The following is an 18,443-nucleotide window of genomic DNA, read 5'->3' as shown; positions in this document are numbered from 1 at the left end:
GGAGGTGTTTATAGCAAAACAACAAACAGACTGTGTAACAGAGCGGAACTTGACTTGCAGTGTCCGAAGGTGTGATAATATTTATTTATTATAAAGGTAGATATAACCTCTCCGACCTACCGATGCCGATCTCCCTTTGAAAAAAAAAAGACAAGCCCCAGGCAAACTTGACTTAGCCCCAGATCTTTTCAATAGCTAGAAACGCCCCTGGTCTCATTGTTTGGCACTAGATACATCTCGACCATACAATCTGAGACTGAGGACCTGGCAGTTACTGCTTAGTGAAATGATACCACAAATCCAAATCCAAATCCACAAATCCAAATTTTAATATATGAGTTTCTATAGCAATGTGAGAGGTGTAACAGATTTCGAAAGAGGTCACTTAGTGACATAGTAAATTGTATATGCATCAGTCACTGAAACGACAAAAATGTGTCACGAGGAACAGTAACAATCATGATAAAATACGCGAAACAAGGAAAAGTTATGAAAGAGGAACAGTGGGCACAAGTCAAAGCTCACCAACATGGTTAGACAAACACAAGGTAAGATGGGTTTCTCATGTGACAATGAGACCAGGCCCGGTGCCATGGGGGTGCTTAAGGGTGATTGCACCCCCAGACGGACCTCAGTGCACCCCCAGTTGTCTCCTTACATCCTGATGTCTTACATAGTATTTATGCCTTTTTTTGCAGTCCAAGAAAAAACACATAAAATCACTTATAAGTTACTAGACCAGAGAATCCAAAGCACATTGTGATACTACATATTACAATATAAAAGCAAGTAATACAAGCAGAAGGTGTTTGGTAGTGGGGATTGAAGTGGAAACAAGATGCAGTCTGAAGATGTGTGTCTCGCTTCCCTGGCTTCACTTCACAGGAAGTGAGGAGTGGTTAGGGTTAGGGTGATGTGATGTCATTAAGTTGGACTACTATGGTATATAGCCTTCCCCAACTCTACCTAGTCACCAGTCTTGGTGCCACTGAAAGATGACGAGAGGTTACAGGGACAGACATTTCACCCTTGGTCCCTACTCACCAGCGGAGCCCAGTGTTAGACACCTATTATAATAAAGCTTTTCTGAATTTCATTATGGCATACTAGTGGAAAAGAGATATATTACAGTATAACCATAGAACGTTGTCTGACACCCATGAAGAGTTAAGAGTGATGCAAGCAGGGCCAAAAAGTGTTGGTATATATCTAGCACATGGAAATGGATGCTATGATAATTTCAACATAAACTGCTGTGTAACCTGTTTTTGTTGGGTTGGGGGATGGGTGTATTGGACACAATCATTCTGTTCACCTTAGTTTGATGTAAAATTATTAAATAGTAAAGCTAAATAAATGTCTGTTTATCTGAAGATTATTTATGATATTAATCCTCAAATACAATGACTCATAACATGATATAAATCTTCCCCTTCCCCCTTTATCTTTCTCTCTTTCACGCACACATTCACACAACAGAAAAACCAAAACGAATGAACTAATTTTAATATGTTCTCAGGGAAGTCATTACATTTCTGTAAATGTATTTCCAAAGCTTACTAGTACAGGAGGATGATGGTGTGCAGGTGATATACAATTGATGTGTGTGGTAATACACGGCTGCATAAACACTGATGCATAACGGCTAGAAATAACATTATTATAATCAATACGAGAAAAACGAGAAAATAACCGACAGTACACCTGTTTCCTTGTAGACTCTTTGAGGAACACACAAATATGGTCGTGGGTGGAGTCAAGATGAGAATGAGGTAATGGCACGCCGAGCCCCACCCTGATTTCTGCATAGTTTTACGTCAGAGAAAAAGGTAGATATTTGTGAAAACGGGATTGTTTTGTATAAGTCGGAGTATAAGTCAGCAAAAAGCATTGCCATTTTTCTTATTTACTAAGCGAACACGTTTGCTGTCATTTAACTTTTGAGGACTTGGCCTATATTTTCTTCAGAGCACTTTACCCACGAGAGTAATTTGAGACTCTCAGCGTTAGTGTTTTGGTGAGAGAGGCTCAGGTTGAGCTTAACAGAGTTTCTCCCAAACCGGTTGGACGAGACCGCACCTGTGAGCGGAGAAGAAAAGAGCGCTTGTTTGTAGCGCCAGTTCAGTTTACCTTTAATCTTTGTGCGCAGCGGCCACAAAGCCGAACTCGGTGGACATTTACGGTTTTCCGTTTATTTTCTCAGTCTTTGTCAATCACAACCATGAAGTCTGTGGTTCTGTTACTTGTGGTGGCGTTTGCAGCGGCGGCATCGGCTCAGTGTAAGTGTTTTATTTATTACAGGCTTTGTTAATCACGGCATATTTTACGTACATATTACCGTAAGTAATAGGTTATTCATAAACGTGTAACTGAATAGGGTATATATGTTTGTATTCAATATAGGCATATGGTCAGTGAGCCATTCTTAGGCAGCGCGTCCCAAGCCACTGTATATTGAAAAATACCCAGTTACCATACTACATTTTCAGTGCATCAGAGAGTGACCCAACTATGAACTTTTTGTGTAGTGCGTAGTGCGGATTACCGTTTTTTTGTGAGGAAGTGTTTTTAGCATATTGATGTTCAACATCCATTAATGGCTTGATGGCTTGACAGTAGAATTAGATTTAGAGCCCTCAAGAAACGGAGCAGACGTCCCCGGACATGCGCTTGCTCCAGGTGTGAGAGCGTTAGGGATAAGGGGAGGGGGGGGGGGACCTTGAGGTTGGCCTACGTTTTCAATTATTCCGATGTAGTGAACAAAAAATGTTGTTTCAAGAAATGTTGCGTAACAATTTCCCAGTGTAGTCACCGCCGGTGTAAACTGGAAACCAACGCCCAACAGAAACACCTACGTTCAGTATGTAGACCTCAAAATTAACAGAAGGTGTCGTGTAAAACAGGTACAGCGCCCCAAACGTTTGGCCCTAGCGAAGTCTCAACGTCTGCTTTTTTAAACGGTTTACGTACAGCGAGAGTCGAGAGCAGTTTACCATGCTTTATTGATCTGTAAATTGCCTTTATTAAGAGCTACCCGCCAAGTTTCTGCTGTTAGTGCTTTATTTCAGATGTGGCTTTTTGAAGGGGTGTTTATTCTTACTGAAATACTATTCTAACTGAAATACAAGCAAACATGTTCCTCTAAGGCAGGCTATTTCTGTTTGAGCCCCTTCATAGAATTTAACAGTACTGGTTGAATAGATCAGTTTTTCATTGAGTGTGAGACCCTGAGAGTACTATAGTGTAACCGGATGTCAGCAAACTGAATACTGGGTTTAGCTAGAAGTGGTTGGGTACATTTAGAGATCCAAACTGCCTGATCAAATTTTGTGCTGGCAGACATCAGTAGTTTAAGTACCAGTGTAATATGCTATAGGTGTGATATTGCAAAGTAGTATGGAAACATAAAGGTCCTCTGAGCACTGAAGGAAATGTTTACACAAGGTCATGCAGGACTTTGCAGTGGGTGGCCTTTGGTTTTCTGGGCTTGTGGCTATACAGCAAAAGCCTGCATGACTTAATATCACATCCTGTAAAGTTCAGTGTATAGTTTTTTCAAGTAAATGAACAGTTTACATCTATAATTAACTGGAGTAGGAATTGGCTCAGTGTGATTCCCAGACACATGCAAACACAACATGGTACCTTGGAGACAAAATGCAGTCTCATTGGAAACCTGCAAGCTTTTGTCTCGAATGAGTGAAAAAAAAAAATAAAATAAAATCTAGGTGCTCTGCTGGAGATGATCGACAAAAGAACATAATCCTTATGCTATTTTTTTTTGTTTTTAGAATGAAGATTTTAGAATGAAGCAATAATGTTGTTGTAATGATGTTAACAGTACATATCTGGCTAGCTAACTACTTATCTCCCCATCTAGCAAGCTAGTTTGTCAGCTGTGTCGTGTATTTAAAGAGATGGGGACATCCATGTTGTGTGTTTGACTAAACCAGAGACTTGTGCTCTGAATCAATTGACTTACTGTTGGTTGTATCAAACTTGCCTTTTTATATTTTCCTAGTAACATTAAACCCAAGGGAGATATTCCTCTGTCCGTTAACTTTGGCAGGCCACCTAGAACATTATCATTTGTTACATGATTAAAGACTATGGTCTGAAGACATCAATGCTTGTGTTGCCATATAACTGGGTCCTTGAATACATTGGAATAGATTTTTTTTTTCAACATTCTGGTGACATTGTTGAAAACTTTGATGTTATGAAACATTATTTTATGTTTCATGTGCAGAGGGTGCTGAATGGGAGTGTGAGGAGATCTGTGCATCATAAGCTGCATGGGTACAGCTTCCAACACGTCACATTTATATGCAAACAATGTAGAACTGTAGTGTTGAAGGAAGGCGGTCAGACTTGTGTACTTAAGTGTCTTAATCAGTGTTAGCTGGCGTGAGAATGTCTATGGGTAATTGCTGGTTTCCTGGGATTCCAACCCCATGTCATCACAGAAAAATTGGTACTCCACTGAACACAACACTAAATAACTTGTATAATCTTAAAAACTTCCTCCACTGTACCCCAGCTATAGCTATTAGAACTTATTCCACCCTCCATCCTGTAACTGTTATCGTCTTGTCTCTTCTGCGGAGTACCAAATCTTAAATGGTTATTTCCATTTTACCTTTGCTTGATTCATTCAACAGTTAACTGAAGACATTATGTGAGATTTTGTTGCTGCTTTTGTTGCTGTTAACTCTTGCTTGGTTCGTTGGCCTTGATGTAAGGAAATGACGCATATGTCGACTTTGCATCTTGGATTAACTGTGTAGACGACTGACTGACCGACGTGATCCATGGTAATGTTAAAAAGTTTTATCGCTCTCTCCCAACAGGTACATGCAAGAACATGAAGTGGGCTACATGCGATGGGACCCCATGCCAGTGCAGTGTTATGGTTGGAGATGGACAGTCACAGGTCCTTGACTGTGAGAAATGTAGGTGGCCTTTGGCATCTGAACATAAGGGCTGGGTTGAGTAGGGGAGCGTCTAGTAGCGGATGGCATTGCAATTCACTAATCTGTGATTTGCATGCCATTGGTTGAGACACGTGTCTGTTGAGTTCCAGGTGAAGCTAGTATCTGTCATTGTATAATGTTAATGCTTTCTTCTGTGGCAGTGGTCCCCAAGTGCTTCCTGATGAAGGCCGAGATGTACCGTGCCAAGAAGGGCCTGTCCACCCGCACAGGCGGGAAGCCCACTGAGCACGCCTTTGTGGACAACGACGGCATCTACGACCCCGACTGCGAAACCACTGGGGTCTTCAAAGCCAAGCAGTGCAACAACACGGAGGAGTGCTGGTGTGTCAACAGCGCCGGGGTGCGTCGCACGGACAAGGGTGACAAGAACCTCAAGTGTGAGAAGCTGGTGGAGACCTAGTGAGTTAACTTTCCCTGGTTCAGTCTCTGCACATGTGACCAGACAATTCTGGGTTCCTATGCCAATTTTAGCTGTAAAAGCCCAGCTGTACAAATGAACAACAGCAATTTGTTTTAACCATTTGGTACTTGCTAGCATGACTAGAAAGTGCTAGAAATGGGCTTGTAACAATTCATCTCACCCTCTCCAACAGCTGGGTCCGCCTTGAGCTCAAGCACAAGCCGATAACCGGTCAGCTGGACAAGACCAAGCTGAAGACGTAAGTACACACTTGTTATCTTGGATGCCAACATTTGAACACGGTGCGGTGGCTCTGCTTGTGTCTGTTACACAACATTTTAATCACTTTAAATGTTCAAAAACATCTGACAAAACTGTGATAATGGCAGCCCATACAAAGGCTTATTTTGTGACACCCCTGTCAACTGAATGCACCGATCATCCAAATCTGTCGTGAGAGCTGCTTTGGGTCACTGTGCCTTGTCAAGAGAATTGTCGAATAATATTTCTTTTGTGTTTGGTGCAGTGGTATGGAAAACACCATGCTGGAACGTTACGGCCTGCCAAAGAACTTTGTGGCTAGTGTGGATGTGAGTATTTTCTGATGACGCCTTTCTCCTCTCACTCGCAGCTCATGCTTCTCACTGGATGAGAGCTTTTTAAAGCCAACTCATTTAAACTGGATTATCTTTTTAAAATTCTCCATGCCTTGGGATAGTCCACATTGGCTGTAATGCCCTTTTGTGGGAGGGAGGGAAGATGGTTGACTGCTTCCTGCCACGTTTGACTTTGACCTCTCCTGCAGTATGACAAGGATGGACGTCTCATTGTGGTAGATGTTAAGAAGGACAAGAATGACAAGACACAGGACCTCTCCCGCATGGCTTACTACATGGAGAAAGATGTAAGCCCCCAACATGGTTCTTCTGATTTTGCCTTTATAGAAACAGAATGAACTAGTATAGACAAAGTTGTATTACTCTATATTGCATTCAGTATTGTCCTGTTTTGTGATTACAGCTTTATAACTGATGTCTGTTGGTATAGTTTATTTACTTGTTTTGAAATTCCATTAGACTTTTTAGATGACGCTACATAGTCAGGCTTTCCAGAATGAATTAATAGAATTATAAAAACTGTCAGAACGTCAATTCTACGGTAAATAATGCTCAGTCGTTATGAATTAATATCAGTAGTAGCAGCAGCATTTAACTGATTTTTCCCCTTCACCCAGGTCAAAGTGCTGCCCCTGTTCCAAAACCCTGCGAAGTTCGAGCCAAGCGTGGAAGGACAGAAGCTGGAGATGGAGAACATCCTGGTGTACTATGTGGATGCCGAGCCCCCCACCTTCACCATGAAGAGGCTGACTGGAGGCGTCATTGCGGTCATCGTTGTGGTCAGCCTGGCAGTCATCGCTGGGCTGCTCGTGCTGGTAAGTGCTGCAGCCAACCACGATTAATTCCTTCTGACTGAAACTGGGCAGCCCCATAAACATGAATACCACTCACTCTGCTGACCTCCGAGGTACCCTGAAAGTGCCCTGCCTTTACCACCACATAGTAAAAAGACAGTAATGCCAAATGATGCCTGTCTCTTTGTTTTTTGTCTCCTCTGGTGTTCTGAGGTGATATGCATACATTTGGTTCATAGGTTTGCCATTTTCCAGTCTGGATTCCTCAAATTCCTCCTGTGTAGCTCTCTAGCCGCAGATAATTCTGATATAATGCTTGTGGAAAAATGTACCCATTACACATAATTTAAAATGGTGTAAACCATGCCAGTTCTGATCTAATGCCCAACGTTTTGCTGATGGAGCTGCACCACATGTCTGCTGCCCAGTGGTGCCTCTGTAGAATGACCAAGCTGTGCAGTTGTATGCCTGCCTTGATGCCTTAAGCACTTAGAACTTGTGTTCTAAGTTAGGCCATGATTCAAAGCAGGCACTGATTTAACACCTTTTTTTTTTCTTCCTCCTTCCAGTTCTTTGCCAGGAGACGCGAGCAGGCCAGGTACCAGAAGACGCAGGTGGGTGCTCATATCCAAATAGCTGGAAAATGAGACTAAAATGAGATGGACTGATGTTCAAGTTGTGGCTTTGTCCCAGTCCAAAGCAGGGATCTCAGATGGACAGTGAATAAAAAAAATGGATTGACTGGGCAGCACGTGTCCCTTCCTTGAGAAGGCATGCTTTTCCTTTGGTGCCTCATTATGTATTTTCCTATGTCTTCTAGGTCCGAGAGCTGGATGAGATGCAGAAGTCCCTGTCCTGATTCTTGAAGTGATGCAGATTTCAATGCAATCCATCGCCCTCTGAGGGAAGACCCGTTTGCGCTGGAATATAATTATATTGTAAAGCTCATCCGTCAGTTCTTTTGTATGCAGGTGTACGTAAAGATGTTGTTTTTGAATGTTTTTAACCCGAGGGAAGTTTTCTAAAATCAGTTTTTTGGTGTGCTGTTACTCTCAACGACCGTATTTATGAGCTGTTTGGCAAAAAGCTTGTACAATACTCAATCTGTCGTCATTCATCCAGAATTGCTGTTCCTAATTTGTCGTTGAATGTTTCATTATATTATGTACAGTTTAGGGAGAGTGGTCTTACTGTTGTGAGTTTTGATGAAACCATTTTTAATAAAATGATACATTTGTCAAAACGTACTTCTCCCTTTTCCAAGGTAAGATGAATCTCTAGTGAGATTACATTTATCATCAGTTTTTGGAGCCTTTATGAGATGTAAATATAGGTTGGGCATAACAATTTACATGCACCCATGCAGACATACACACATATATATGGGTCAAAGCCAGATATGGTTTTAAAAATGGCAAAAAGGTTACTAATTTAAAGCTACTTTAAGTTAGTGTTCCTGTGCACTTTGTTTAATTCAATAATAATGTAATACATTCAAATGTGCTGTTTTGTTTTTGAATTTTTTTCTTAAAATTTGTCCTTTGGTATAACTAATTTTGAATTTGTTGTTATTAATGTAGCATTTAATTTTATGTACCCCTAATCACAGCTGTTAGATATCCTTTCTTAGACAGGTAGATATATATAGCACCAAATCACAATTTTGTTACTATGAATACTACATATTTGTGCTAATAGTTTTACAGCTCCAAATTTGATGTTGGTCTACAAGAATATCCTGCATAGTGGGGAAAAATACCTCTCAGAAATTTAATAAAGAATATTTTTAACTTTATCAATTGAGATTGTTGTGTCAGTGAGTGCATAAAACAGTATTTTGGTATTTAATAATAAATATTAGTGTTACACTATATGATGCCATTTTGTCACATTGAATGATATGCTGTCATTACTGGCAGATGACATGGAATTGTCTGATTATAGTTACTCTAGCAACACACATTAAAGTAATTAATTTTGGTATGTACATCATAACGGGCACATGGACAAATGCATTCTTGTAGGAATTAAACATTCGACATACATCTTTTCCACTTTTTTCCTCTTTCTTGAGTTCAGGAGGCAAATGGCTGCTCTGGAGATAAGGGGATTCAAGGGATTGCTCACTTGCCTTTTTATATAATGGCATTTATAAAAAATAAATGTGCCTTAAAATATCAAAACTGAACATGTGTAAAATAAATTTTTAGGCACATAATGCATATTAATTTAATAAGCTAAATCTACTACACAGGCTAAACTAGCTGTTGCCTTTTGTCATGGTATAAGACGTTTTGTTGTACTGAATGACAAACTTCCTCTTAAACCAATTTAACAGGCAATTACCTGACCATCTATATAAACTAATGGCCTAGACCTTTAAAGTTTGCAATCTTTTTTCATGTTGAATATAGTATTTTGAAAGCATGTGATATTTAAATGGTTTTTATGTATTTCCTGAATGATGTGAATTTGGCTACCAGAGAGCAAAAACAGGAAAATATCAAATATTTACAGTAGATTTACTAACCCTGCTGTTGTGTGAGGGGGTCCTTCAATTGTCATGTCACATACTGACCTATGGTTATCATGTGGTTTGGTCCAAAATGGCTTTTTATGTTTGTTATGATTGAACTGTGTTCAGTTCACATTTTAAGGTGGGTAAGTTTTTTTGAACAGTTAACATTTTGCTGTGCACAATTATACTGAATGACTTTTGGAATGACATTGTGGAAATGTGTAACCCATCTTATTATTCGCCATAAAGGTTTGAATCTTGGTATTTAAATCAGAGGAGAAATAGAAGAATAACTTAAAATAATGTTAATGTATATTTATACATTCATGTGCATTAGGACACATCTCCTCTTTGATATACTACAGTCAGGCTCATCTATTTATGTGCAGTGAGACTTTCAGCATATGGCCAAGCATGTCAGATGCACAATATATTCGCAAATAAATTATAAGTCAGAGTGATCCTGCAACAAAACCTATGCTACAGACTCCAAAGGCTCTATGTGTGCATGTGTGTGTGTTTATCAGAAAGGTTGGGTGTTTCTCCTGAAAAGTATACTGTAGAAAATTAGAAGAAATCTAAAGGGGAGGGAAATCAGAGTGTCAGGAAATTTACTTTAACCTTTTGATCTTGTGAAAGTGGCAACAGTTTTATACCATTTTGTGTGTATACATATCAGCATAAAAGCACAAATATATCACACTCAAAAGTTCTCAGTAGTAGACATTTCCTGTAAACGATAAGTTGAACACCAAAAACATCTTCCTTCTTATACATGAGGCACCGTGTGTGGTTATTAAGGTCACTTAATACAGTTTCTAGAGGATGTGGTGTAGATGAGTTAGATAATGATACATCCTCATGATAAACATGGCTGAACAACACACTTCAAGTAACTAAGAGAGAAAACCTACAGGGCTCTATATAATATGCTCACAAAGTAGCTGGTCTCTTCATCACTGAACTCACACTGAACTCACAGGTTTCCATGAGACATGTGGCAGTATTGCGCTCAAACATGGCATAAAGAGGTGAATTGCAAATTCTGATTCTGGGGCTGACTTTGTCGGTCAGGAAAACAAAAGGTTTGCTTATATGCCTTGCCGTGTTCCTGAAGTGCAAACTAGGTTTTTGTATATTTTCCTGTTGGGACATGGAATGGCTCAGAGATGGGGATATGCTGTGCAAATGGTGTGCTCATTATGATTACTGTTTTCTCTGGTTGTCTGTGTGGGGGGGGGGGGGGGGGGGCTAATCCCCTTTGAGGGCAAGCACATGGCACTTCTCTTTGCTTTCGGTTGCAACAAGATCAAGATTTAATCATCTTTTGGTCCTTGTCCCAGAAGGTGCTTCTTTCAAGAAATATGTACTTATTTGTACAAATTAGCAGTTCAGTCAAATGCACATGTTGCAGTTATGGCTTGGATGAAACATACTGCTCTGGTGGTATTTGTCAAAATCTGTCCCTTTTGATGCCTGTTCCTTGGAAAGACATGGCTGTGCCGTGTCCCTGTTCATAACCGTAGGCAAAGTTATGAAATCTTTGTGAGGCCTTTCAGCTCCAAATTTTGTCAGTATATATTAATCCTCAGATCACCCATTGTGGGATTTGAATTTGGCTGTAAGGAACTGGTGCCTTTCAGTGCCAGCACCACAGCATGAGTCATTTCCTTCAGAGAACACGGGAAGTTATTTAGCGAAGGCCTCGCTGTAACTTGGTACGCTGGTGCTTTGTGTGGTTGACTTAGCCAGATGAGTCACAAAGACACTGCCCTGCCACAGCTTGTGAATCTTTCTGTAACTTTGGCAGTTTGTATGGATCCACCTGCATTACCTGTGAGCTTCTTTCACTTACATGCAGTGAAAATGGGCAGCTTGAAGGTGTAGAGCTGTTGAAAAGACTCAGCACAAATACACAGATTTCTGTGATTAATGGGTTTCCCAAAGGAGCATTTCCAGATATTTACGCTCTTGTTTTCAAATGATTGCTAGTCTTTGAGCGCTCTGTCATTATTTTATTTGGGAGCACTTTGATTACAAAACAAATTGCCCCCCAGTTTGATATGCCTCAAACTACAGCATCCACCATGCCTGGGTGGTCCTTTGTGTGTTTGTCAGATGCCTAGTGGCTGTTCCTTTTCCAGATATCTGTTTGCTGTGGGTATAGGCTGCGGCATTTACACTGTGATGAAAGCAGTAATTTAAAGGGAACTAATGCAATTTAGCTGGTTTTTTGCACTGTCTTTCTTCATTTTGTATGAGACATGAGCCCTGGATTAAAGCATATTTGGCAATCATTTGTCAGAGACGTGTTGTGAAATGCAGGCAAATTTGACGATATGCAGTCGTATCTGAAAGACAATCAGACTGACTGTTGGTTGGCAGATGTTATTTGTGAAAACAGTGTTGCTGTTTGGTATCAGGTTGGACCTGTCCATCAAGTTGAAGGTGGCAGCGTTGCCTCAATGTTGTCGTTATGTTGCTGATCCAGGGGTGTGGCTAGTGCAGGGCTGCATTCCCGTAATTCCGTCTTTAAAGCCTGCTGAAGGTCTGAACTGGCTTGAAGTGGTTTTCAAGTGCATCAAGTACACCATCTTTGGTCTTGGGTACCTTATATACTATACCAGCTCCACTGGCAAGACATATTGGTTTGGACAATGTTTATTGTGGCTCATGTTACTGTAGGTGCTGATCTGGCACACTACTGAAAAGTAAAGAGTTTCCATAATATGCTGTCTTTTTAATCCTCCCACCTGTCAGAGCTTATCCATACAGGGGCTGTTCTGGGAAACTTTTTTTTAACATTACAAATTATTTGCATCCACGCCTTCCGGAAGTGATCTAATTCCACCTCCATCTGTTCTCAGGAGGATATTCATGTGCTGTTTCTTTATGAGCAGCTGTGTGCTGGAGTGATTTATGCATGGATGTCTTTTTAAACCCCACATAGTTTTACTTAAGATTTATATTGTTTACATTATTGCTTTGGCAATACTGCTTTTGTTTTCTATGCCATTGAATTGAATTAAGCTGAAACGAATATATGATGGTTTTAGTTGAGTGGTTTCAAGTGATGTGATTTGGACAGGACATGTTCAATCATAGCTGCTCATTCAAACCAATAGTCAATATGACCTTTTTCACTCTTTTTCTTTCTTGCGACTCGCTCAAACATGAAAAACAGGCAAACTACAACGATGTCATGATGTCTAATGGTTTTCTAATTTAAACAAATTAATTAAGTGTGGTCAAAAATCAAGTCTCTCACTCTTTTTCTTGCCCTCTCTCTCTCACACACCCTGTCACTCATTCTCTGTTTCGCTCTGAGTTTCTGCAGAGAGAGAGAGAGGTTGAGGCTTGATCTCTGTGGGGAGGGCTAGTTCCTGTGGAAACTTGCGCAGACAGGTTTGATTTTCCCCTCCCCCCACCACCTAGCATGAGGGTGTGTCAGGCCCTATTATGGCATCAAGATCAGGTAACCTGATCGGGGGAGGGGGAGGGGGGGAGGGGCAGCTGCAAGGGCAGGCTGGGACACCAAAAAGACAGCTCTGCGAACACTGGTACATTCTGATTGTTGTTGATGTGTTTGTTTCTTCAGTCTGACCAGTCCCAACCAGTCCGTGCTTACACTGAGGATGATTGTAATCCAACATACCTTTGCAATGAGTGTGGTTCAAAATACAGTATATAACAGTTGCAACAAAGGGTACATATTTTACAAACATATTTGATAATGACAACATTGTATCCGAAGATAGGTCACTCTCAGACAGGGGAAACATAAAGCTGGCTGAGGAAAAGAGTCGCAAGGCAATAGAAAACATTTCCTGTTCCCTTAATTTTGATGATGAATCTTATTTTTATTAATATGAGCAGTAAGAGTATTGTTTTCTCACACCTCTGTGGATGGTTGGTAGCTGTCAGCACAGTCAGTGTGTGCGTGTGTAACAGTAACTATAACTAAGAGACCAAGCCAGTGATGAGCACTCACACTGTGCTCAGGTGTTGAGTCATAACGCTGTGACACACTGCAGATTATGTCAAAATGTAGATGCTGTGTGTATTTTGTTGTGTCTGTTGACAACAGTGCCCTCAGCAATACTAACCCCCCATCCCCCCCAGGCCCCTTTCCAAGGTAATTCGTATGCAGGTACGTGTGGGTGTGTTTCACTGTAAGACAGATATACAGATTGTAAGTGTGGGAATGTGTGCATGACATAGAGAGAGAGAGAGAGAGAGAGAGAGAGAAAGAGAGAAAGAGAGAGACAGAGAGAGAGAAAGAGAGAGAGAGAGAGAGGAGGAGGAGAGACAAAGTATGTGAGTATCAGACAAAAACACAATGAGCGTTTCAGATAAAGCAAACATCTGACTATGGGACAGGCAGCCCTTCCCCCTCTCTCTTTCAAATTCAAATTCAAATTCAGATAAGCTCTACTAGCAGGACCACACAGGTGTACCATATGTGAATGTATACTGTTATACTGTTAAACTCCTAAAAACTGATACTAATACGAGAGGGAAAAGAATAGGAAAAGAAATGTAAAATGAATGTTAGAGTTACTAGGGAGATACTTCCTGTTCACTTCTATTGTCCCTCTCTCTCTCACTTTCTCTCTCAGATGGGATCATTTTCAGGTAATTTCCCTACTGGAGCTCTCTCCTGCATCCATACACTGACACACCTGTACTCTCATTTAATGCGGCACCGTCTAATACAGTCAGGCTAGAGCTGCATTGCCCCTACTACCTCCTACTTGCACCTTCATATTTACATGTGTATGTACATATACCTGTTTTTTGCTCTGGTTACTTGTATTAATTTTTCTCCGTGTACTTAAAGTAGCTCTGTGCCTTACATTCAGCCCAGCTAAGCTTTATTCATCAACAGAACCAGTTTTAGAAAAGTGTATTCAATGCCATACTGTTGTGGGACGACATTTTCAGTCAAAATGGATTGTGAGGTTACTTGCTTGCTTGTGAGTGGTGTCTGAGTTGATGACTATGCTATCCCTTCAGTGTATGCTGGTTTCCCTCCGAAATATTCATTATGAGACCAATCTAGCTGTGATAAGCAGTAATCCTGCACACACACGCACACACACACACACAAACACATGCAAACACATGCACAGAACAAAAGAAAAGAAAAACAATTGCAAAAACACAGAACTGCCACAAGTTCCTGGGGAAATATATGAAAAAAGACCCAGCTACCACATGCACCTGATATTTCCCCAAAATACATTTAGAGAAACTCTGTTAAGTTGGGACTGTGTGTGTAATGACATGTCCCTTGTTGTTCACTCCTTGTAGGGAGCAGAAGAAAGATGGAGACAGGGAGGAAATTAGGGAGGGGGCAGAACAGAGAATGAGAGAGGCCCATTATCTGCCCCTGCTACAACCAGAGCTACAAGTACCCTGTCATTGCTTCTCTCTACTGACATGTTGAAACACACTTCAAACTTCTGCGTCTCTACAAATCAAGCATCTTTGGTGATCTCAAAACTCACCAGACACCGAAAAAGCAACAACACTGCCTCCACGTGGTCATATATGGTGCTACACCCCTCAGGGTTTTCTATCCCCTTACCATGAGGAAATTTACAATTGCTTTTTCGGGGCGAACACCTAAGAGAACGTTATTAGTGGATATTGGACAAACTGATTTTATATTCCTATACAAAACATGTGTAGCCTGTCAAAAACATGTGCTCTTATAACATCTATCTCAGTGCCCTTTAGACTGTTTTGGCCCCACCCCTGAGCAGCTTTGGCAGATGGAAGAGTGGGGCAGTTTGCATATTTGTAAAGGACAAAATTTGAATTTCTGGCATGCCATTTGTAAATATTCCCTCCGATGTTTTTATCAACTGTTTTGTTAATGCACAATTGGGGGTGACAGCTGCAATACAGGTGGCACAGACCACTGCTCTGCCTATTTTTATCACCAAAGGAGTGAAACAAAATTCACGTGAATATATTGCTGACTTGAGTTCTTTCAAATCTCCCTGCTATAGATCTGAATCTTTTTGTTAGGTCTATGTGCCCCCATGTCCCCTTCAGGCTTAGCCTGCTGGAGATATCGGAATGCAAAAGCTCTGTCTGTTGTTTACATCATGCTTTCTGCAGCAAATATAATTAGTTCTTTGCTAAAGGTTCCAACAGGCAAGTTGCAACAACAGTTGGCCAATGAGGAATGAAACTGGCAACCTTTTGGGTTATAAGCTCTGCACTTTCCACGGCACATTGCGTACGGCTGTTTCAGACTGGTCTCAGTGTTGGACAGCAGAGGGCAGTGTGATACACCTGTATGCCTAAATGGCTGTATGTTTGCTGGGGTGGTCTCTGCAGTGCATCAGTGCAGTGAATGTCCTGCATGTGCTGCCTTCGGTGGAGGTGCTTACAGTGCTCGGAAGAGCTTCCTGGTCTAGGCACACACTCCCACACTCACATAACTGCATGCGCAAGCAGACACATACATATTAGCACTCTCTCTCTCCCTCTCTCTCTCTCTCTCTCTCTCACACACACACACAAACACACTACAAACATGCATAACTGCACAATGCACACCCATGTAACATGCAAATAAATTATAAGCAGGAATATATGCACACACGTGCATGCATACACACAAGCATGCACACTCATATACATGTATACATGCATGCAAATACATATGTATTCGTGCATGTACACACACATACACATATGTACTCATGTGCATGAAAGTACACATGCATACACACACACACATTTCACATATATAAACAGTATATAAAAAAGCATACTCACGCAATATGAGAGCATAAAAGCATACTCATATAAGAAATGATGAGGTAATGATGAGGCAATGGCTATTTTCTATAATTGAGGAGTGAGTTCATTATTTGTGCGTCAAGCTATGCTTGCAAGTCATTTCCCCATATTTATATAAATAGAAATACAGGAACACTATCATACAAACCAGCACAGATGCACAGGCATGGCCGTACACGTGTTGATAAAGCAAACTATCTGTGTGATGGAATACAAGCTCCTTTCACACAGCTTGAAGAATGGCTAGTAGTAAAAAAAAATCTCGTAAAAATGACTGTATTGGAGTTTCTATCCAGACAGATGGTCCAGACATGATACCCCAGCTATCACAACGGTTCCAGGCAGCAGGACTATCAAATACTGCCACACAGCACCAGCTGATACATAACACGAGCAAGAAAGTGTCCCATTTGGGCTCATTCCTCTCCAGAAAGGAGACTGTTTCTGCTCTCTGCTGGAGACGGAGGCTGCATTAAGCTACTATGTGATCTCGCCCTGCTTATCATTGGATTTATATTGCCAATCCCTAAACTGCTCCAAGGAGTGAGAGGACTGTAATGCTTGAGCCTTTGTAAAGTGGAGCTGTTCGAGTCTTATGTTTGTAGCAGTGAAGTGAGAATGGGAAAGGTGGGAATTTCTTTGGAGATTTGAGTTTAAATGGATCACGTGAGTGAGTGGGACCATGCATGTCTGTAGCTTCGAGTGGACATGAGTGTGGTGAGTATGTGCACATGTGTACGCTCGTCTGCGAATGAATATGTGTGAGTGCATGCTACGTGTGTGTGTGTGCCAGTGTATGCTTTTCCATTTATATTTCTATGCGTGTGTATGTGACTGTGTGTGTGCCTGTGTGTGTGTGTGTGTGTGTGTGAGTCCCTGAGTGGGTGATTTGGTGCTCTGCCGCATTCAGCAGGCGTGTCCTCCATGTCCTTCAGTGTGATGGATGGCGGGGTACATGGATGGGAGGAGGCCAGGCAGGGGCGGGGCAGTGGGCGGGACCTCAGACTAAATGTCAATCATACATACAAATGAAAGCTCAGTAGGTAAGTGGTGTGGCTGACTCACAGGGCCATTGGTCAAAGTGCCACTGACAGCAAACTGCACCAGTTCATCTGTCTACATCCTACATACTTATTCTCTTCCTTCATCCTTCATCGATTTGCCCCCCCCCCCCCCCCGGCCCCCAACACCCCACCCCTCGCTCACTCTCCGAGGATAAATTGATCTGATCACATGCCCACACACACTTGTCACAGATCGTGGATCATGGATCTTGGATCTTCGCGTCATGGATCTTCAATTCACCTATAACAAGCCATCAATTCTATGTAACATCTCAACAGCTATGTGCTCAGTAGCAGCCCCAGTCCGTAAGATGTGTAATACTATATCCATTCACATAATAATAGTTACTGAAGGATCATGAGATATGAGCCTTTGCTCATAGTTGCTTGAACTGGGGTTATGAAAAGAATTCCCTTTGTGGTGTTATCACCTACTGGTAAGTGTGAACTCCCCATTACGCCATTTAACGCTTCTGCTTTTGTCTGTCCTCAGATAGCTGCTCTGAAACACCAAATGGCATACAGGTTTGACTCTTAAGCAAACTTTCAGGGGCTTTTGGGATCATGGGGTTGCAGGTAACATGGTTTTAGGTGCTACTACATTACATTAGACTCCATTACAATCATTTATGATATGCTCTTATCCTGACCAACTTCCAGCACAAGGGAACAGAAGTGCACCCATCCAAGTTACATGAGCAACGGTGGAAGAACTGGTTAACAACACTGTCAAAGCAGCAAGTGGATGCACAGCACCATTCAAGCATCAGTCACCTGCAGAGCACATGCTATATGTGTTAAATCACTCTATAAAGGTTTGAAGAGAATTAAATTTGAAAGTTGTTATACAGTTTTCAGGAGTGTTTGTTACCTAGGGCAAGTAACCCCAAAACAAGATAAAGGGAAACAAAAGACTATGAGCTACACAAGGTCTAATTTAATCTGATATATGCATGTTTTCAAAAATAACTTCAGTGTTGCAATGATTTTTTATTTTTAATGCAGTTGTTGTTACAGTTTTTAAGTACTCATAAGGCATTAGCAATTCCCATTTGTATGATAGCACTATCTAAACATTATGTCTGATTTGTTAAACAGCCCTTTATTACAAATGATCACTGAGGACCACTCATCATTTATAGCTGGTTTGATGCTGGCATCTTTAGAACAGTCAGGTTGGATCATGCGTGTGTCTTGTCCTGTGACGCCAGGCTGTCTGGACCATGGCTCAAACCAT

The 18,443-nt window shown here is 41.3% G+C and overlaps 1 protein-coding gene across 1 annotated transcript; it reads left to right on the top strand.

Annotated features, from left to right (window-relative positions):
• Positions 1-1,871: 1,871 nt before the first annotated feature.
• epcam (epithelial cell adhesion molecule) lies at positions 1,872-8,052 on the top strand. The gene is made up of 9 exons (XM_036547354.1): positions 1,872-2,279; positions 4,851-4,952; positions 5,135-5,393; positions 5,588-5,653; positions 5,921-5,984; positions 6,200-6,298; positions 6,629-6,826; positions 7,375-7,419; positions 7,626-8,052. The coding sequence occupies exons 1-9, from the start codon at positions 2,222-2,224 to the stop codon at positions 7,662-7,664; spliced, it is 930 nt and encodes a 309-aa protein (XP_036403247.1). The 5' UTR covers positions 1,872-2,221; the 3' UTR covers positions 7,665-8,052.
• The last annotated feature ends 10,391 nt before the right edge of the window (positions 8,053-18,443 follow it).

This window comes from Megalops cyprinoides, chromosome 15 (assembly GCF_013368585.1).
Source record: "Megalops cyprinoides isolate fMegCyp1 chromosome 15, fMegCyp1.pri, whole genome shotgun sequence".
Taxonomy (NCBI): domain Eukaryota; kingdom Metazoa; phylum Chordata; class Actinopteri; order Elopiformes; family Megalopidae; genus Megalops; species Megalops cyprinoides.
This window is presented reverse-complemented; position numbering and strand designations above follow the sequence as displayed.